This window comes from Tyto alba, unplaced genomic scaffold, assembly GCF_018691265.1.
Source record: "Tyto alba isolate M040663 unplaced genomic scaffold, T.alba_DEE_v4.0 Super-Scaffold_6, whole genome shotgun sequence".
Lineage (NCBI taxonomy): Eukaryota > Metazoa > Chordata > Aves > Strigiformes > Tytonidae > Tyto > Tyto alba.
This window is the reverse complement of record NW_024881327.1, coordinates 3,003,738-3,025,683: the sequence shown is the minus strand read 5'-3', so window position 1 is coordinate 3,025,683 and position 21,946 is coordinate 3,003,738. Positions and strand designations below refer to the sequence as shown.

Sequence of the window (21,946 nt, the reverse complement as noted above, 5' to 3'; positions counted from 1 at the left end):
ACCTATGTATCTTATTCATCATTTTCTCACTAGTCTCTTCAAATTAGAAATACCATGAGAAATAGATATATTAAGTCTGTCAGGGATATCATGGATTAACTTTGAAAGATAAAATAATATTTTCAGAAAAAAGGTTGCTAAAGCTATAGAAATAAAAATGTGGTTATTTTTAAATGCAAAAAAAAAAAAACAAATAATTCATATTAAAATTTAATTTTTTTTCAGGCCTAATTCATGCTAGGGGCAACTTCCTCAAATATGGTCTGTCTTCCCAGGGCTTATTTCAAGTTTAAGTTCTACTTAAATCAAAAACTTTGTATCCTGTTCCCCATGAAGCAAAGAAAATTTAATGTTATGATTGTTGGTTTCTAACAGAATTATATAAGCAGCGTTATAGATGTAAAACACCTCAACTAAAGGCTGCTTTCTTCTTTAGCAGATACAAGGAACGATTTTTCCCGCTCCAAATTTCAACCCTATTATGGATGCCCAGTTGCTGGGAGGAGCCCTACAGGGAATTAGTGAGTATCTTATAGTAATGAATGCTTTCCTTGAGAATGTAAGAAAAAGAAAACAGAATTCTGTGTTACGTCACTAGAGCAAAGGCCAAAAAAGGAAAGGTTTTTAGTTTTAATTTCAACAATTAACTATTACCAGGGACCGTTAAGTCTTCTAATCAGTCATCAAGAAATAAAAATAAATGGAATAAAAAGTTTAAAGAATTTATTATCTTTCACTCAGTAGCAATTTTTGCTTTCACTCTATGCACCAAAAAATTTTTGTTCACCTAACCATTTTTGTGTTTTCCTGTTGAACATTGTTGGTATTATTGAGGGTCAGAATATTGGGTTTTTTTGGTTTTTTTTTTTAAGTATCTGAAACATTTTCCTCACACTAAAATTGTTTTCTGTATCAGAATTTTTATACCCCTTGGGCTTTTCACAAAATTGCACAGCAACAGATCTTGCATTCTGTGTTCAGCTTCTTTAATGGAAATGTGAGGACTCAGACTTAATGTCAAATGAACCACAATGAGTATTATTGATCAAGGGGAATCTGAAGTATCTTTTTGATTAAGTTGGATACAGATGAAAAATTTTAAACATTTTGCTAACTTCAAACAGTACTTTTAACACAATTTTGCTAACATGACAATGCAGAGATGATTCTCTTAATTTAATACTGTAAATACAAGTGCATTAACCTCACTTTTATTTTACCTATCAAAGTACATGGAAGAGAGTTCTAATTTCAAGGACAACTGTCAAAAGAAAAAGTTCAGCTTCAGAGAAGTTTAAGTCTCCATAGCCCTTACAGGCATTGACACCCTGACCCCGAATCTTGCTCACAACATTCATTCCTGCGAGAAGATTCAGTCACATATGTTGCCCCACTGATAACAATGGCATTACACAAGTGAATGAAGTTAATTACATTTTGAAATATTTTCTGAATCCCTCTTAGTTTTTACTGTAGAGACTATGTAAACTGTACAGATTCCTAGTGATAATTATTTTTCTGAAAAGTAAAAAGAAATCCTTATGCACTGAGTTTCAGTAATACTTCTATTTTGTGAGTTTGATGGAAATTAATCACTGATGCTTAATCAGTGTATTGCTAAAAATCTGCTGTAATTGCGGCTAGATGATCCAGAAGAAAAGGAAATAAACCTGGTGTATAATGAGCAAATACAGACTTCCTCTGTCAACTTTAAAAAAATAATATATTCAATGTCCAATTACATTTGTGTCAAAATGGAACCTGTCAGTTATAGAATATCTGACAAAATCTGCCTAACAGAGCTTTAATAGGTACAGAACATATATCTGTAACATATATATGTGTATATATATGTCTATATAACAATGACTGGCAGAAACTTGAGAGACTACCCTACTCCATTCAGATGCTAGCTGATCCCCACGGTTTCCAGCCTAATTCATCTCTGCTGCAACTGTGATGAAGTCAATTGATTCACACTTGGACATACATTTATGCTAGAATGTCACTAAAGTGCTCAGCCATCAGAAATTGCCAAGAGCCAACTTCTGGGATGGAAAAAGAATTTTAAAATTATAAAATAATTTTCAGAATATGTTAAACAATATCTTCTTTTTCATAAGCATTAAATACCGATTCATTGCAGAAGCTTAGCAGTATGCTCTAGCCAACAAGCAAAAGATCATGGGTAACCTTCAACAAAATGCCCTTGGAAATTGGTTAAAATATTATATTTTTAAAAACTTCGTAACTTAGTTTATATAGTTGCCCTGAAAATATATATCTTTCAGTTTTTCAACAAACAGTCTCACCTTAATTTGTCATCCCATAAAAGAGATCCCTAATCCTGAAATGACAATTTAATCAATATCAACAGGGTGTACAAGTATAACTTCCCAGGCTCAGCCGCAAATTCTGCTAGTGCGCTTAGTTCTGAATAGATGAGAGCCTCTATCTGTTTTATTGATGCTTTCAAACCCATCGAGCTTGAGAGAGATGGTGATGCATCTGATAATAGCAGACTACTTCAATTTTTGCTGGTATTACACCAGCAAGTGAAAGGCACATAAGCACAGTATAACCGATGTTGGTAAGTACCAGTGGGATCTTAATCTGTTGATCTGTTTTTTTCAATAAATTAGGTTAATGTCCTTGAACAAAACATGAACAATCACAAATGTAAGTGAATAACAACACTTGGTTAATTTAGAGTCTGTGTCGTGTTTCCTTTACAGGTTGTGAAAAAGATGTGGTGATTGATATCCTCACACAGCGCTGCAATTCACAGCGGCTTATGATCGCTGAGGCGTACAGAGACATGTACGGCAGGGTACGACAGAGCCATTTTGTACTTTCATTATTCCGTCTCTCCTGTCTCCAGGGCGGATGGTCAGCCCTTCTCTCAGGTCAGTCACTGGAACCAGAAGCCTGGCAGACAGCTGGCTGGCACCAACAGATTGGCACACAACCTCCTTCATGTAACTATCGATACCTCTGATGGTTTCAAATTGTTATTTATATAGCAGTAGAAGTACACCTGCCACACACAAAGTTTTTAAAAAAGGGACATGGAAAGTTTCTTCCTCTTAGTTCATTCTCCTCCTCTGTTGACCAAACCAGAATTTCTGGACAGACTTATTTCTTCCTCTATTGGATTTTGGGAGTTTCTGCATTACTTTTTTCAAGTTTTTGGAATACATAATAAAATAGCATTGTATTTGTGTTGAAACACCAAAGAAAAACACCATACCACCAATTACAGGTAGTTCTCTCTTATGTACTGATTAGTGTTTTCATCTCAGACCACATACCATGTAATCCCATCCCTACACTACACACAATACTCATCTGAGCTGCTTAATGGTAAATTTATGGATCTTTGAAAGGTGTTTCAAAAATTTTAAGACATAAAAAGCTGGGTTTTTTTCAAATGCATTTTATCCATATTTACTGTATAAAACAAGGTCATTTTTGTTATACGAATCCTTAAGCGTACACAAAGATATCCTCATTCTATTTCCAGATCTACTATTGCTAACCAATGACTTTGGGAAAGTTGCAATGCCTGCATTTTCCTCAGTTACCCCAGCTACATATAGGTGAAAATAATAGCAACAACTTTTGTAAAATCACTGTGAAATCTAGTGATGAAAAGTGCTATATGAAACTAGATACCATTGGAAAGCTAAAGAAAAATGCTGAGATTAAATCGACCAGATGTGCTCTTCCCCTAATAGAAGCCAGGTAAACCTTTTAAACAAAATCCAGTCTTCTTCTTTCTCCTGAAGCCTGAAAAACTAGCAGCTCACTGGAAAACGCCTTGAAGGTCAGTGTATGCTTGCCATTGAATTCATCGGCATGAATGAGGACAGTGAATTTGCAGAAATCCTACCACACAGCCATCAGCCTTGATTAGAGTTAACCAGAAATAGCTCATTCAAAAACTCCACATTAACTGCTGATGCGGTAGTCTGTTACACCACCAGTCTGCTAACCAGTAGGACAGTGTATTTTCTTCTTTGGCTATCTGAGCAGTTTTCCAGAGACAGCCTTTGTGCCACCTGTGTACCAAAATACCTCACAACCGCTGACCTCTAAATATGCTGAAACACCCCCTTACTATCCTAGAATTGGGGGAAAGAGAAGAGCTGGATTTAATCAGTGTAGTGGGTTGATTATGTGTTGTTACTGAGCTATAGGACATCACTGGCTTTATTTGGTCTGTCATCAAAAATCAAACGCATGATATTTGTGGTATTTTACATTCAGCCTTGAATGGATGAGTATGTTTTAAAAAGACCGTAAAATAACTGAATCACAGGTACCCTTACCTTCCAAAGACTGTGGCAATGGTTGAAATCAGTGGGTCTGAATCATTGAAAGTGTTTTGCTATTATGAGGTATTTATTAGGTTACCATTACACATGCAAACCACACAAATTCAGTGTTTATCCATGCAACATTCCTCACTGAGTTTATTTTACTTACGGAAAACTAAAGTATGTCAAGTTACCCAAAGGTGCCTGTGATAGTAAAACACCCAAGTCCATTCTTTTCAAGGCTTCATTTATCTCCTTAATCACTGGACAGTGCTCCTTCTCTACTCCATCCATAGGAGCTGGATGGGGTTTTTTAAGGTTTTCTCTTGATTGTTTCAACTGGACCTATCATTTTAACAAATGAAAATATTTAAAAGCTCTAGATAATTTTTTATCTTTAATTTCTGCCCTCTGATACATGAAGATGTCCTAGAGATAACACTAATGATATCGCAATAAAGAATTACCAAATGTCCTTCAGGAATGGAGCTATGATTTGCCTTATTTAGTACTCATATCGAAGAATTATTGACTTGCTCACTACTGACCTATTTGGATTTTCTTTTCCAATCCAAAATGAAAATATAAACAAATAAATAAATCCCTAAGGAAATACCCCATCATTAAATTTATACCCGTGACAGCAATATTCAGTCAACATGAAGTGCTATAAAGCCAGTTGCTACAGACCTAAAGATCTAAAAGAACTAAAAAAGCCAAAGAGATCTCAGATGTCTTTTTTAAGAATTTCAATCTCTGAAACTGTGAATAATAATAGAAGGGAAAGGCAAGGAAACTATTTTTATATTCCATCGATGGGCTACAAAAATTCTGAAACACATGGAACATCTTGCATATACACCCACAATTTTAATTTAAATGAATCCATTAAGCACTGGGTATACTTTATAGTGCAAGATATATCAAGATACTCTTGACAGCTCTCAAAAAAAAGCCACCTAGCTCTACTTTTTGACATGTGGAAACAGTGGTCTGTACAGATTACTCTAATCTAGTTCACAGATGAAACAGGAATGCTGGTTGTTTTTTGTCTCACCTGTGGCAGCAGATATACTGAAATGGCTAATCTGGTTAGTGCTCCATGCAGTTTATTTGACTGATTCCTCAAAAGTTTGCTATCTTGGGCAAGAACTGCCAAACAGGATGGGATGCATCTTGCCCTGAATTGCTGCAGTTTACACTTCAGAAGATACTTTAGCACACATCAGTGATAGCATTTCACTCCCCATAATCTGTATTAATGGATATACTGGACTGGGCAAATGTGCCATTCGGCAGTCCCATTTTAGGAGTGGTAAACTCTGCAGGACAGAGAAGACAGACAGCTAGGCAATAACAATTTTAGCCTTCCCGGTCTAATCTATGGCAAACCTGTCAGTCCAATCCTCCACCCTCTTAATTTCAATACAGCCTGTTCAATACAGTAGCCACTATGCCCATTCATTTGACAAATGTAAAGTGTGACACATTGGGAGAAATAAATAAAAAAAGAAAAGAAAACCCTGAACTGGCTGCATGATTCAGACATACAGACAAGCTTTAAGATTCCTCCTGACAGTTAGCCTTCAAGGATTCCTTACAGCAGAGATGATTAGGAAATATTAATAATGACAACTTAGAGTTGACCTTTCTTATTTTTCAGGACTTTGCTTCCCTTAGTTCTGATTGCAGGAGTAATTTTTAACTAGTATCCATTTGTATTATTAATCCATTTTCCCATAGGCATGTTGTCAGAAGTGAAATGTTTTAATGAATTAATTTCTGTTCCATGTGTGATTTAGTGGTTGTCAAATGAATCTAATGTTCATTCACTGAAGACTGCATGTGTTTGTTCATCATAAATTTAATTTTTAATGTGCATATGTCCTCCTTCATTTCTACCCTAGCTACTAATTTAATTATATTCAGACATGTACCAAACCCAAAGTACAGGCCTGAAAAAATGCAGCTCTGAAAACATAATAGTTTATATCATAGGAACAATTTCTGGTACTCCTTTAAATTCAGACTTAGGTCAGAACATATCTGACAGCTGCCTAGTGTTTTACACAAAACATTAAAAAAAAATGAGTGCACAAGTATCCTCTTAATCAGACACAGCAGCAGTATAACAAGCTTTTGGCATTTGCAATGTTTTGAAGGATGCTACCGGGAAAGGGGAGAGTGGGGAGGAAACTCATCCATTACTCAGCTACCTGGCAAGCAAGTACTGAGACACATGCAGGGGAAGAGGGGGGTCCTTTTCATTCAGCCAGGATCTGTCAAAAGTAGTGAATTCAGTTTGAATGTAATAGATACATAAATTGAAGCACATAACTTTCCAGTAGATATTGTTATGTATTAGGAGCAATATGGATGATGTTTAAATTTATTCACATAGTGAGTAACACTGAAAAAAAAAACAAGAAATCGCCTGTGTTCTATGGGATTTCACTTCCAAGGGTACTTAGATCCCACAGATTCACACAGGCAGTATGCCAAGGGAAGCTGCAGATGCTCTGACATAGTAGTCAGGTTTCCAAGCCTTTAAGTGGTAGTTGCTCTTAAAGCCCATAATTTTCTTCTGTATTCTAATGAACCAAAAATCAACAATCCTGTGTGGTCTACTGGCTTGTGTGTCTATTTCCATCTCACCCATACTATTAGAAGCAGCAGGTACTACTTAAAAGAATATTTTTCTTACTTAACTTTAGCTAGAATTCTTCAACAGTTCATCTTTATTCATTTACAGAGAAAACCACTAATACTTTTTTTAAACTGTCTTCAGAAAGTATGATGACTGAAATAATCCTGTCTATGCATTTTCTTTTTCTTTTCAAGGATCTGATTACAGACCTAAAAGAGAATCTCTCTCATCACTTCAAAGAAGTCATGGTTGGCTTGATGTATCCACCTGCCTCCTATGATGCCCACGAGCTATGGCATGCCTTGAAGGTACTTGTCAAACTCAGAACTGCTTAGTCACAGTCACTAAATACACTACTGAAATATATTGAATTGATTTTTTTGACATTTAAACGGTTGATAAACTGCTGGAAGTTAGTACACTGGAATAGTCTGCTATGTAGTAGTGAAGAGGGTCCCAATAATAATAATACGGAGAGTGGCCCGAGTAACGACAGTCACCCCGATGCGGCTACATGTCGTCCCCCTCTATTGCCCGAATCGCTGGGTTATATCCCTTGCACAGCAAGCACCCGCTGTCCACACACCCCATACCCCTGGATTATTGGTCGTAAGCAACTTATCACACGCCCAAAGGGCAACTGTGATAGGCAAGCATCTTGCGGTTTGCTGCCTACTTGTGCTTAGCGCAGCCAGATACATAGCTGGGAAAATTCCTCATTAACAGATACAGTTCCTCACAACGCAGCCCTTCAAGGTCATCCTCATAACACAGGGGCTGTTAGCAGCCTGATCTCAGGCCTGGATTGTCCAAACCGTGCAACAAAATATCATGGCCATTCTCTGTCAGAAATTCTACTACATAGTAGTACACTAGGTCATCAGAAATACAGTGTTATATGGAGTTTATTCATTGGTATACTAAAGCCAGCATAAATAATACCGTTGTCATGTAACAAATACAACCCATTTAACACACGTGGTAAATTCGGTAAATGAATATTTATACAGGGAAATATAAGGCCCTGATCATGCAAGCATTTATGTATGTCATGAACAAAATTCATTTGAATAGCCAGTGTCATGCACTATGCCTCCACCTCTGAAAAGACCAATACTTTAGCAGAACGTGCCTTTATATAAGCATTTACAAAGTAGTCTGTGACAAAGCAATGATCACTCCACTCAAACTGAACCGATTGCACATTTTGAAGAAAATATTTCCTTTTCTTCCCAGGATCTGAATCTGTGCTCCTTAAACAACTGAAGCTTTGAAATAAACAAAAATATTTTTTCAAAGATTATGCAATTAAATGGCAAATTTCATTCCCACAGGGCACTGTGTAAAACAAAGGTACAAATTGGTTCATAAAGGACTTCACTAAATTCTTAGAAAACAGGTCCACTGTTGGCTATTGAAAATAACAATCCTTAGGAAATTCCTTCTCGGGAACTTCCTAAATTGACAATTCCTGAAAGATGGGAAGGCATATCAGAGCTCAACACTCTTTTCTTTTTCTTTCTATGAATATTTGCTGCTGTCTACTGTCACAAATAAGACACAGACTATACGACTCTAAACCAGGTGATCTATCTTACAAATTCTGAGAATCCCCTCTTTAAAAAAATAAAATAATTAACACTTTTTTATTTTCAGACATTGAAACAAATGCACTTTTTAGAACTAACGATATAATTTTAATTACAGTTGGCATTAAAAGGATTGTGAAATATCATTGGTAGCACTGGAAGCATGACTTCTATTAAAATTACTGACAAGATTGCCAAAGTAATATTTTTTTTCTAAATGTGGGTCAAAGTTAAACTTACTTATAATATTCTACCTTGATCTGGATTCATATGGCCAACGTAAAAAACAAGGCATATGCATCTCCAGACTCAGGCTCAATGTCACATTCTCCCATTATCCCAAAGGCAGAATACTCACCAATACTATATATGTGCAAATCAAAACCAGCATATGCATCATATCTTTTGTCAATTCAAGTATATAAAATTAATTGAATTCCTGTGGGAAAACACAGTGATTTGCAGCACTGCATGCATGGCCATGATGGTCCCCCTAAATATCAAGTTCTACAGCAGACAATACAGACCATAACATTCCTAAATAAATTTAAAAAAAAAAAAATTAAAAAAAAAAAAAAAAATGAGATAGAAGCACAACATAATAGTTGTGCTCATATCTGCTTCAGATTGCTTGAAAATTTCCTGGGAATGTATGATCAGTGCATCTAATTTCTTTCAGCAAAACGTAAATTCTTACCAAAGTTCTAAAACTCTTCCAGTTATGTTTCTGTCAACACTGGTCTCACTTCATTCCCCACTTGTTAATGTACATGCTGAAATTCAGATTAATCAAATCATAGAGTGGCTTGGATTGGAAGGGACCTTAAAGATCACCTAGTTCCCACCCCCCTGCCCCGGGCAGGGCCCCCTTCCCCCAGCCCAGGGGGCTCCCAGCCCCGTCCAACCTGGCCTTGAACCCTTCCAGGGAGGGGGCACCCACAGCTGCTCTGGGCACCCTGGGCCAGCGCCTCACCCCCCGCACAGGGAAGAGCTTCTTCCTTATATCTGATCTAAATCTACTCTCTTTCAGTTTAAAATGGTTACCACTTGCCCTATCTCCACCCCCCCGACCCAGAGTCCCTCCCCACCTCTCCTGTCCCCCCTTTAAGCCCTGGGAGGCCGCTATAAGGTCTCCCCGGAGCCTTCTCTTCTCCAGGCTGAACAACCCCAACTCTCTCAGCCTGGCCTCATCAGGGAGGTGCTCCAGCCCTCTAATAATTTTGCGATCTCCTCTGGACTCGCTCTAACAGGTCTACGTCATTTTTATACTGGGAGCCCCAGAGCTGGACACAGCACTGCAGGTGGGGTCTCATGAGAGCAGAGTAGAGGGGGAGAATCCCCCCCCTCAATCTGCTGGCCACTCTGCTCTTGATGCAGCCCAGGGTACAGTTGACGTTCTGGTCTGCGAGTGCACATTGCTGGCTCATAGTCAGTTTTCCATCTACTAACATCCCCAAGTCTTCCACAGGGCTGCTCTCAACCCACTCCTCGCCCAGCCTGTGTTTGTGCTTGGGATTACCCCGACCCATGGGCAGGACCTTGCACTTGGCCTTGTTGAACTCCATGAGGTTCACATGGGCCCCCCTCTCCAGCCTGCCCAGGCTCCTCTGGATGCCAGCCCTGCCCTCCAGCGTGTCAAATGCACCACATAGCTTGGTGTTGTCAGAAAACTTGCTGAGGGTGCACTCGATCCCACTGTCCATGTCGCCAACAACAACACAGGTCTCAACATTGACCCCTGAGGGACGCCACTCATCACTGCTCTCCATCTGGACATCGACCCGTTGACTGCAACTCTTTGAGTGCAACCATCCAGCCAACTCCTCATCCACCGAGTGGTCCACACATCAAACCCATGTCTCTCCAATCTAGAGACAAGGATGTCATGCAGGACAGTGTCAGATGCTTTGCACAAGTCCAGGTAGATGACATCAGTTGGTCTTCCCTTATCCACAATGGCTGTAACTCTGCCATAGAAGGCCTCCAAATTTGCCCAATTTGCCCTCAGTGAAGCCGTGTTGGCTGCCACCACTCACCTCCTTATTCTCTGTGTGCCCTAGAATGGTTTCCAGGAGGATCCGCTCCATGATCTTGCTGGGCACAGAGGTGAGACTGACTGGCCTGTAGTTCTCTGCGTCTTCTTTTCTCCCCTTTTTAAACACGGGGGTTATGTGTCCCCTTTCCCAGTCCGCAGGAACTTCACTGTGCTGCCACAGTTTCTCAGATAGGATGGATAGTGGCTTAGCCACTTCATCTGCTGGTTCCCTCAGGATCGCGGATGCCCCTTATCAGATCCTGTGGACTTGTGCGCCCTCAGGTTCCTTAGATGCTCTCGAACCTGCTCTTCTCCTGCAGCAGGCAGTTCTTCATTCTCCCAGTCCCTGCCTTTGCCTTCTGCATCTTGGGCGGTGTGGCTGGAGCCCTTGCAGGTGAAGACTGAGGCAAAAAAGTCATTGAGTGCCTCAGCCCTCTCCATGGCCTTGGTGACCAAGTCTCCCTTTTCCCTCTGGAGAGGGCCCACATTTCCCTCGTCTTCCTTTTATCACTGCTGCACCTATGGAAGCTTGTTTTGCTGCCCTTGACTCCCCTGGCCAGATTTAATTCTCTCAGGGCTTTGGCCTTCCCTGGCTGTTCTGACAGTTTCTGTATTCCTCCTATGTTAGGTGCCCTTGCTTCCACCATCTCCAGGCTTCTTTTTTGTGCTTCAGTTGGTCCAGGAGCAGCTTGTTCATCCATGCAGCCCTCCTGGCATTCTTGCCTGACTTCCTCTTTGTTGGGATGCATCGCTCCCGAGCTTGGAGGAGGTGGTCCTTGAATACCAACCAGCTTTCTTGGGCCCCTCTTCTCTCCAGGACTTTATCCCATGCTACTCTGCCAAGCAGATCCCTGAGGAGGCCAAAGGCTGCTCTCCTGCAGTCCGGGGTAGCGAGCTTGCTGTGCGCCCTCCTCGCTGCCCTAAGGATCTTGAACTCCCCCATTTCATGGTCGCTGCAGCCAGGGCTGCTCTTGAGCTTCACGCTCCCCACCAGCCCCTCCTTGTTGGTGAGAGCGAGGTCCAGCACAGCACCTCTCCTCACTGACTGCTCCGTCGTTTGGAGAAGGAAGTCATTGACAGTGCACTCCAGGAACCTCCCGGACTGCTTACGCATTGCACTGTCGTCCCTCCAACAGATACTGGGATGGTTGAAGTCCCCCATGAGGAGCAGGGCTTGTGAACGTGAGGCTGCTCCTGTCTGTCTGTCGAGGACCTCATCCGCTCGGTCTTCCATGTCATGGGGCTTGTAGCAGACCCTCACTGTAACATCTTCTGTTCCTGCCCTCCCTTTAATCCTGAGCCATAAACTCTCAGTCAGGTCCTCATCCGTCCCCAGACAGGGCTCTATGCATACTCCTGTATACTATGTATATTCCTAAGTAGGAATATATTCAAAATACAGGATTCTACTAATCATTTTAAGTCATCTTCTACTTAAACAGATGCAAAAGTACACTGCATTTCTCCAGCAGAGACTGATTTTCTTTTGTTAATTCTGATAAGTGCAGCATTGCTTTCTTCCAAAAGCTGTGGTTTCTACTAACATGTTTTCATATTTACTTCTTTCTACACAGGGAGTAGACACAGAAGAAAACTGTCTAATTGACATATTAGCCTCAAGATCAAATATGGAGATCTTCCAGATGAAAGAAGCCTACTTAATGCGTAATGTTTTTTACAAATGCACAGCAACGGTTGTACTATTTGTGCTCTGGATGTATTAGCACACATGAAAGAACTGAAGTACAAAGTTGACTTCACTTTACTAACTGGTTCCCTTCTCCCTCCTGTCCCGTAACTACATACGAAAGATTGAAGCAAAATGTTTAACGTTGAAAATACATAGTATTTTTGAGATTTATTGCTGCGTATGACATTTGAAATACCTGGAAGCCACATTCGGGGATTTTTAGAAACTTTTGCACACTTTATTCAAAAAAGTACATAAGCTGTTTTCCTTCAAAGAGTGCTTACTCAGGCTGGACACTCTTCTCACCTATCTTGATGGGGCACTTCCAAGTATCCCGCTGCCACACAGCAGCAGCAGTGGTGGGGCTGCGCCCATGGGTGGGTGGACAGGCAGGCGGGGGCAGTGGCCAAGGCCCCCCGGCCGGGCAGAGCCCCCCGGCAGGGCCCAGACAGAGCCGCCAGCTCCAGGGATAGGTTCCTGTCGAACCCGCACAGGTTACTGTGGAATAATCACCATGGAAAATGGACAAGTGTTTCCATCCTACTCTATTATCCTTTGTTTGGTAATCTTCATCAGTACTATTCAGAGCATGTTCATTTGTGATTTAGATTATATGTTTTTGGTTTAACCTAGAATATAATAATGATCTTCAACAAGATATCGATTCTGAGACTTCAGGTCACTTCAGAGATACGCTCATGAACCTTGCTCAGGTAATGTAAAAACATGTAGTATGACTTAACTTTTCTAAAAAGTTCCTAACTTTTGATACTATTCCAGAAGTCTTAAATTTTAAGGTGTCTGTGGTTGAAGCTAGTTCAATAGAGCTAACCTTTGAACAGGAGAGAGGGGAAAGAAGAAGAGGAAGAGAACTTTAATTCCTTCATCTAATTTTACTTTGGCTTTTAGATGGAGGCAAAGGTCAACAGACTATTTTATTGAGTAAATCCCTGGATACCCAACTACTGACTCTGCTCAATCTGTCTCATCTCAAAAGGAGTCTGCTTGCATGTACATATGAGATTTTTATTTTTAAAGCTCTAGTTTCACCATTGTTAGAATATATGGTTCATAATCCAGTCTGGGCATGATGTAAAAATTGAGATAAATCCACACTGACTATGAAAAAAAGTATTAAATTATCTGTTTTAAACATTATGTTCTTTATGCTACTTCATATGCTAAATCATGGTATGTTTGCACACAGGCAAATGAATTGTCATTAGCACACATCAACTTCTAGTTTTACCAATTTGTAGTTTTATGCAACGAAGTTGGTCATCCTTCTCAGATCATGAGTTTCCATTCTATTTGTAGTCACTCTGCTCATTATCTTTAAAATCATTTGTAAACCAGAGTAACATATAATAACAAAGGGACTGCCAGGAGATAACAGCATATAAGGTATAACTATTTTTATATATGTGTGTCTGGGGAAAAAGTTCTTACTAAGATTTGAAATAGCTGCAGGCTTCACTGAGATACAGAGATAAAGAGCAGATATTTCAAATGTAGAAACTGTAAACAGAAAATATTTTCTTCTGATGTTGGATGTTTTTTCTCCAGAACAATGAAAATTCTTCCTTGCTTAAAAATGAAAAGCTACAGGTTAAGTAACCTCCCTTCTCATCTTTATTAAACCATGGGACACATTTTACTCATCAAAGAACAAATTTAAAATAAATTATCTGACACTACATTGTTAATCCTTATTTTCTTAAACCACAGATATTGGTAAAGAGGCATGAAATCAGCAACTTCTTAGCTAACAAGATGTAACCAGTATTTTTCTCAAGATAAAGACAAGTTGCAGGAAATTCCAACTCTATTCAGTTATACTGTATACTTCTGAAGACTGTTAGTTGAATCATCCATGTTTGGATATGATCTTATATTAAAACACAGTGATATTTCATTAAAATATATCCTATCTAGCTCTAGTACAATGCAATTTAGAGAAGACTATTCTATAGCAATGTTTCCAATGCATACTTTAATGCTTTTTTCAGACAGCCTTTGCTTTGTTTTTTATTAAATCTTGGGATTGATGACATACACGTCTGACTGCAGACAGAAGTAAATGTGCTTCACATATGGAGATCAAAGTATTCAGTTGCTACAGTGTGGTATTTATGGTTTTCATGTCCATACTGAGGCAGATTAGAAGTTATAGGTTATAGCCTTTCCTAAGTATGTTAACACATTTACAAATTCGGGCTAACTGATATTCTAGTATGAGATAAATAGATTTTTATTTTAAATCTCTTTTGGGGTGTATTAATTGAAAAATGATCATTTTCTACAATTTAAAAAATAATTACAAATATTGTGGGTTTCTCCAGCAAAACTATGCCAAGAGTAGTTATTGTTAAATGTTACGGGGAAAAGTGGGCATTTGACTCATGTAGAGTATTATTTAACTTATTTTATTGTTTGCTTGTCTGTCTTTTCCCTGTGTCTTCTCGTGTATGTAACTTTATGCAGTCATTTCAGCCTAATTTTCTTCAAGTAATTTATCTTATTCTAAGGAATTCCAATGTGTGAAATTCTTATAATTTAATTAAAATATAAATGAACATTTTTAACATGAAAGACTTACAAATCAGTCATTGTACAAGTTGACGGTCAATACATAATTTTAATCCTCCCTTTCACATGCAGGGTAAAATGACTGTAAATTTTAAACTGAAGTAAATTGCTTCAAACACATATCATTAAGGCAGTGATTACATGCAGCTTGAGACTGTTAAGAGTTCTCCAACCAAGGCTGATTTGTGTCCTTACAAGATGATTGCGGTCAAAAAAGAAATACCAAAATTTGTGTGCTCTTCTCTTTTCCTAACAACTACATAATTCAAATCATAGTGTGTTTACTAAAGCATAGCAACTGGATTTGTGTAACTCAAAAGTTATTAAATGTATGGGAAGATTAGAAGTAGTTTTCTGTGGCTTATGTACCAAAGTTGTCAAACAATTTCCTACTCTTGGATCTTAATTTTAGACCGTGATTGTGGGCAAGCAAAATCTCCGTTATTTGATGTACTCTCTCCTATGGTTTGTGCAGGGAGGAAAAAAAAAAAAAAAACAAACAGAAAAGATTCTGCTGGTAATATGCATATTGATAAGAAATAATCAACGAATGGCAAATGTTACTCTTAACCTTGTTTTCCCCTCATAGTTATAAAATATAGTAAGCAATATAACATCCATAATACTGGAAATGGTGGTGGCAAAAGCTTATTTAAAATGGGACTAAAAATGGGATGTTTATCCACTTCTCCCATTTTTTTCCTCTCACAAGACTGTTTATCATTCCAGAGTTTCTTTTCTTAGAGGAAATGAAGACATAACATGACAACTTGAAGATGTTTTCTATAGTTGCAAATTCAACCACTGAATACACTGATCCAATCTAAAAGCCCATATGTGTTATCTCAAGAAATGAAACATAGATTCATATAGAGACAATTTTATATTCCTACAGTCTTTTAGGATTTAACTTTTAAAGAAAATGTATCTTCTTTTTTTCCACAGGGAACAAGGATGGAAGGATATGCAGATCCTTCTACAGCTGCTCAGGATGCAATGGTAAATATAGTCAGAAGTGAGCTTCTCAAACACAAAAAAAAAAAAAAAAAAAAAAAAAAAAGAACAAATACAAATGTTGGAAAGCGATTTAGGACTTACTTAAAAACTTTTGCATTTTTTTTTCCTTTTTCTGGTTTATTAGATTCTGTGGGAAGCATGTCAGCAGAAAACAGGCGAACACAAAAACATGCTGCAAATGATTCTGTGCAACAAGAGTTACCAGCAGTTGTGGATGGGTAATCCAGCAGTTCAGCTGTTTGTTGAGTGGAAAGGAAAAATCTGACTTGCTAATAAATCAATGGTTTACATACCAAGAAACTCAGTGTGCAGCAGGGTATTAGCCTGAAACCTAAGTGTGAACTGTTGGAGTTCTCAGATTCCCACTGATGTTACTGGGATTTTGGAAGTAATGCAAACCTGAATTTTGCCTGATGACTACAGATAGTTGTAGATAGAACAGGCAGACATCAGGATGCCTAATAAGAGAGAAAAATGTGTGACCAAAGAAAGGCCTATACTACGGCTGCATTGAGTTTACACATGACACAGAAGGATGAGGCAGATGTTTCTTGACTATTTTCTTCATTTGTCCTAAGTAACTCTTTGCTATGAATGGAAACACCTTGGGAGAGGCAATTGGAGTATTTTCAACAAACATCTGTATGTGAAAACACATTGCTGCATTGAAGCTTTTCCCTGGAAGTTTCATAGAAGTCTTCGACAGGAGCACTTCAGGGTCCACATCCACTCTCATAATGAACATACACACAGAAGCATAATAGGACATTTTTATTTAAAATAGCTAATCAGGCATAATTACAGATTGCAAGAAACTGATGTGAGATCATCCAGATCTTCCCCTGTAGAAAATAAACTTGTTGTATGTCTGGTGACAAGTTTGAGGCGTCTTTTGCTCTGCAGTGGAAAAGATATATTTGGTGACAAGTTATCACTGTGCAGCCAGCTGTATTTCTTATGCCAACTTCTAACAGTAGCTTAGAACTACTTTGCTGTCATGGATCAACAAACTAATTCTTCTGTCATGACCTCTGTAAGGCCAGTGATGAAATTATTAATATAATGCAACACACCTGCTTATGCTCTACTCTCTCTGTAACAGAGATTTGAGGGCTCTGCCTGTAATGTACTCCTCCGTAAGTCTTGTAGCAAGCAGCAAGTTGAAACTTTTTCTCCTTCTCTGAAGGAGTAAGCACACCGTGTATACATTTGTGTGTGTAAGTCTGGATACCTGCATTACCCACAGAGTGTCCCTCTCTGGATACTGACATGTTACACGTCATGCCACAGCTTCTTTTCGCGATCTGTCAGTCTGGCCAGTTTTAGCCAAGCTGAGCAAGGAAGTTGTCTTAATGACATGACATTCTTACAAGTTTCATGAACAGAGGTTGCTAGTTAGAGAAGTTATTAAAACTACCAGTGAAACAGAGGCCTTGGCATGCATTCATTTTATACTATATACTGGAAAACCCAAAGAGAGAATGTACTGCAAGTCAGGTTTCAGGCTACTCATTTAGATTGCCTTATCTGGGGGATATAAACATAAGGAAACACTAAGAATAAATAGGGGAAAAAATAACTCACTAGTCATAGTACTGGGGGGAAACAAGGAAAAAAAAAAAAAAAAAAAAAAGGCAAGTTGATCATTATCAACAAACTAGAATAAAGCAAGATTTTTTTTTTCCCCCAAGTTTTCCAGGAGTTCCAAAATATTTCTGGCCAAGACATAGTGGATGCCATTAATGACTGTTACGATGGATACTTTCAAGAATTACTGGTTGCAATAGGTAATGTAAAAATATTATTTTATACTAGCAGTAATCTCTCAATAAATATCTAGTATGGTATCTCTGATGCATCAATAATATTATTTTTATCCACTTTACTCTCCTATATTGTATAATTAAATTTCCAGAGATAATTAGACAAGAGTATCTGAACTACTTTTCCACGTCTGTGTAAATCTAAAAATGTATATATGCAGCACTAGATTCTGACTGAGCAGAACTAGTATCTGTTCTTCATTTGATAACATATTTTGTGTGATCAGTGATAACCACATTACCAACTGATTCTACACATTTAAAATAATTTGCAAAGTTTTCAGGATTTCAGTGGTATATAAACAAGTCCCAAGCTTTATGTGCCCTTTTTTCATAGAATAAGGGTAATTGTATTTCTACAAAGATGTCACGTGTTTTCACTGATATTTAATAAGCCCTTTGATGCAACAGCAATGAGTACTCAGCCAAAATAAGAACCAGACTTTTTAAATTATAGAGTTACGCTTGTGAAAAGCAGTAGTTTAATTTTAAGCTGTCATGAACAGCACTAGCCAGCTTTATATTTCAAGAAGCCCAAAGACAAAAGAAATTATTTTATAATAATCTTATGTTTACCTGTTTAAATTCTTCTCTCTTAGTTCTCTGTGTTCGTGACAAGCCTTCCTACTTTGCTTATAGGCTTTATAGTGCAATCCATGTAAGTATTCTTTCTTCTTCACATATAAAAAGAAGCTTTCCTATTTTTTTTTGCTTGATTAGTCTTATCAGTCTGTTCAATCTTTAAGGTGTGATTGCATGTTTTAAAAATGTTGGTACCTACATACATTTCAAAGCAGTAGTGCCTAAGAAACAGTTAGGATTTAACAGTAAATGGTTAAACATTTAGATTCCTAAAAAAATTATGTCTGGTATCTCTGTCAATTTTTACTTTTTTTAATTGAAAACCTTTCTTTTCTATGGATTTTATCTCCCCCTGCTGTGCAGAACTCAACGTGCACTTCTCTTACTATACAATTTTTGCCTCTAGAGATTTAATAAGTATCACTAAAAATTAAATTGTAAATTAATGTTACATAAAACCAAATGGTCATATTGTCTTGTATATATGCAGGTTCTTTTATCTTTGTGTGTAAGTGCTAACGTACTAAAACAAATGAGTGCCAAGAATAAATGTGGGTGAATGCAAAGAAACACGTACAAGTTCTTCCTATTAGAGGTCGCTGAGGACATTTTCTTTTGTTCTTCATTCATTAGTGAAAATAATGAGGCATTATGTTATATAAAAAAAAAAAAAGTATAATTTTTTAAACCTAATCTTTTAAGTGTAATCTTCAGAAGATGGTCAGAGGGGCCAGCCACGGGTAAAATGTGAAGTATCATTTTAGAGCAAGAATGGCAAAGATAGGATTCAAGCCAGAACCATCAAACAAAACTTTTCAGTGACACTTCAACAGTGCCCCAGTATCCTCTTCCAGATGCTGCTGCTCCTGCTGTCCCCTGTTTCAGTTAAACCAGCAACAGTGGCAGCAAAGAACCAAGCAAAAGCTCAGGCACTGAGAGGAAGAGGCCGGATTTTGTCTGAGTGGCCAAAAGAGGATTCTGGCACATGACATGAAAAACGTTTGCCAAAAGTATCAGAAAATACCAGCTATGAGGAAAAGTCATGTTTCTCAAAGGTCATGTATCAAGACCACTTTTCAAGTTAAAATCTCACTTTTAAGAAATATCACATAGATAGTTTTCTTCTATATTGTATTCAGATGATGCATGTGATGCAGGAAAAAGTTTTTAGTGATTAAGAATATACATTTACATTTTGTTTTAATTAATATTTTATTCTGTTTTCTCAAAGAGTTTTAAGGAACAAAGATAATTCTCAGAACAAAAGCAAGAATTTAATATAGTGTCTGTTTTTGCAGCCAAGTTATGTCCAGAATATACCAAAAGCTTGTTATATGCCCATTTATAATACAATATAATAAAACCCACCCAGGATTCTAATGCCATAGCCCATAATGGTTTATATATATATAAGAAAAAAAAAAAAAAAAACTAGCCATGAAAAAGGTATCAAATTCTGTACATGCAGCATTTTAACATATTGCATTACCTGATTTTTGGACAATAAGATTTCAATATTAATGGCTAGTGACAAAACTGCGCTTTAGTTTTAAACAATCTAAGTTGGTCATTAGTCGCCCCACCACTAAATCTGTTTTGATTACTTTTACTGCCACTAGATGTCCCCATTCTCCACACAATTACAGTATGAATATTTATTTCGAAACCACTAAAATAAAACACAGCTGAATACAAGCTATGCAAATTCTAAAGCAGTGGTTTAAAATCTCACCGAATTCACATTCGGCAGCACTTGTGAAATAGATTATTGGCTTCGCTATAGTCTGAATGGACTCCATAACGACGGCCCCAGAGCTACCTACAAAATGAATACCTAAGACTACGGACAAATGTTCATCAGGTTTTTCTTTCTAAAAGTTTCAGTGCATGGTTAAAACACTGACAGGTGGGGAATATCTGTTATTCAGTAACATGAATTCTATTATTTCAGCATGTGAAAACTCTGTAGGATAAAACCTTTGAATGCTTAGACTCCTTTAAAATCTGGGTTATCTTTACAAGGGAGCCTAATTAATTGCTTATCTATAAGATACGAGCATATACAGATAGACAAACACATATTGTCCAACTGTCAAGTTTTCTCTCATCTTCCTTTCTTTTTAGAACTTCGGGTTTCACAATAAAACAGTTATAAGGATTCTCATTGCCAGGAGTGAGATTGACTTGATGAATATACGACGGCGATACAAAGAGAGATATGGGAAATCACTCTTTCATGACATTAAAGTAAGTTTTTACACATTTTTGCATATATACAGCACTGGAGCCACACATACTATGCCAAACCCTACCAGAAAAAATGCAGAGGGCTAAACTCTATTCAATCCCTTGGTTGTTGTTTTTTTTTTTTTTTTTAAAAAAAAAAAAAAAAACAAAACCAAAACAAAACAAAAAAAAAACACACACAAAAAAAAAAAAACACCAATGCATAAAAATAGTCTAGTTTTTCAGTGCCTCAGGCTGACTTCAGTGAGCAGCAAATTTTCAACTTGCTCTCATTCTGTGTGATTTTGTCCCTCCCCAATAGCAAAAGGGGGACATATAAAAAGGGCAGAACAGTGTATGCTGAGGAACAGGTTGCATAAAGAGCTTCTACACTAATTGGTACATCATCTTTCACACTGTCCTGCAAGGTTAGGCTGAAACCACTTTCATGTAAAACTGAGATAAGAATCTGGTTTTATCCTTGCGTTTAGGTAGTATCAACCTTCAAAAAAACTATTCCTCTTGTGCCTTTGCTCTGTATCTTAAAACAAAATTCTGACACTGTTTAATTGTACAAACATTATTCTTGTTAGGACACTACCTTTTTTTGTGTTGATATAATGCAAGTGTAAGATATGCAGTAACTGTAAGAAATTGCTCATGATTTTGGTATTGAATTTGAGAAGTATTAAACAGGTTTGGTCCACCCTTTCAAAGGTAGACTGTTTCTAGGTGCTCAAGCAACCAAATCCCAAGATATGTGAAATGAAAAAAATCTTAGCCTCAAATCCTTATGAAAACACTGTAATATTTTACAAAACCTTACAACATCAATCTAGTCCTTGTCACACACCAAGAGATGAAAAATTAAGAAAATGTACAGTCACAGAAATGTTGATTTTTTTTTTTTCCCTTGCAGCATTTTGCTTCAGGACATTATGAGAGTGCTTTACTTGCTATCTGTGCTGGTGATGCTGAAGATTATTAAGGAAGAAAATTAACTTTGAAGGCTGCATAAATCCATTTTAAATAGAAATTGAAGCTATATGTAATACACTAAGACATCCCTGTTCAACATAAAAGAGCAGAAAAATCAGTGCTATACATTTGCTAATACTGAATTTTTCTTCAGACAGGAAAAAATGTTGGCAGGGACATGGTTTTATTGCTAGTTCTAATTAGTATTTCTGTTTATATGATTAATGTAAATTAATGATGCAAGTAGTAAAATAACTCCATGTAAACATATGTTTATCATTTAGTCTCGCAGCATCCTGAACATCAGACAATAGGCTCTGGAAGAACCTATTCACTTCCATAATGGGGAGAAAAACTGTTTTGCTTTTTTTACTTTTAGCAGCACAATTTCTTCAAGTAATTTTTTAATCTTCTTTCCCACTTCTTATACCTCATATTTTATGCTCCTGAA

At 37.6% G+C, this 21,946-nt stretch overlaps 1 protein-coding gene across 1 annotated transcript; it reads left to right on the top strand.

Moving 5' to 3' along the window:
• Nucleotides 1-442: 442 nt before the first annotated feature.
• ANXA10 (annexin A10) lies at nucleotides 443-21,581 on the top strand. The gene is made up of 11 exons (XM_032983971.2): nucleotides 443-521; nucleotides 2,736-2,830; nucleotides 7,161-7,274; nucleotides 12,165-12,255; nucleotides 12,914-12,993; nucleotides 15,815-15,868; nucleotides 16,011-16,104; nucleotides 17,578-17,673; nucleotides 18,309-18,367; nucleotides 20,416-20,538; nucleotides 21,437-21,581. The coding sequence occupies exons 1-11, from the start codon at nucleotides 482-484 to the stop codon at nucleotides 21,503-21,505; spliced, it is 915 nt and encodes a 304-aa protein (XP_032839862.1). The 5' UTR covers nucleotides 443-481; the 3' UTR covers nucleotides 21,506-21,581.
• Nucleotides 21,582-21,946: the final 365 nt, after the last annotated feature.

Excerpts from the sequence above, each read along its gene's own strand:
- ANXA10 (XM_032983971.2), top strand. The coding sequence starts at position 482 with ATGGATGCCCAGTTGCTGGGAGGAGCCCTACAGGGAATTA. Across the intron at positions 7,275-12,164 it reads AGCTATGGCATGCCTTGAAG|GGAGTAGACACAGAAGAAAA; the intron begins GTACTTGTCAAA and ends CTTTCTACACAG. Across the intron at positions 16,105-17,577 it reads TTACCAGCAGTTGTGGATGG|TTTTCCAGGAGTTCCAAAAT; the intron begins GTAATCCAGCAG and ends TTTTCCCCCAAG.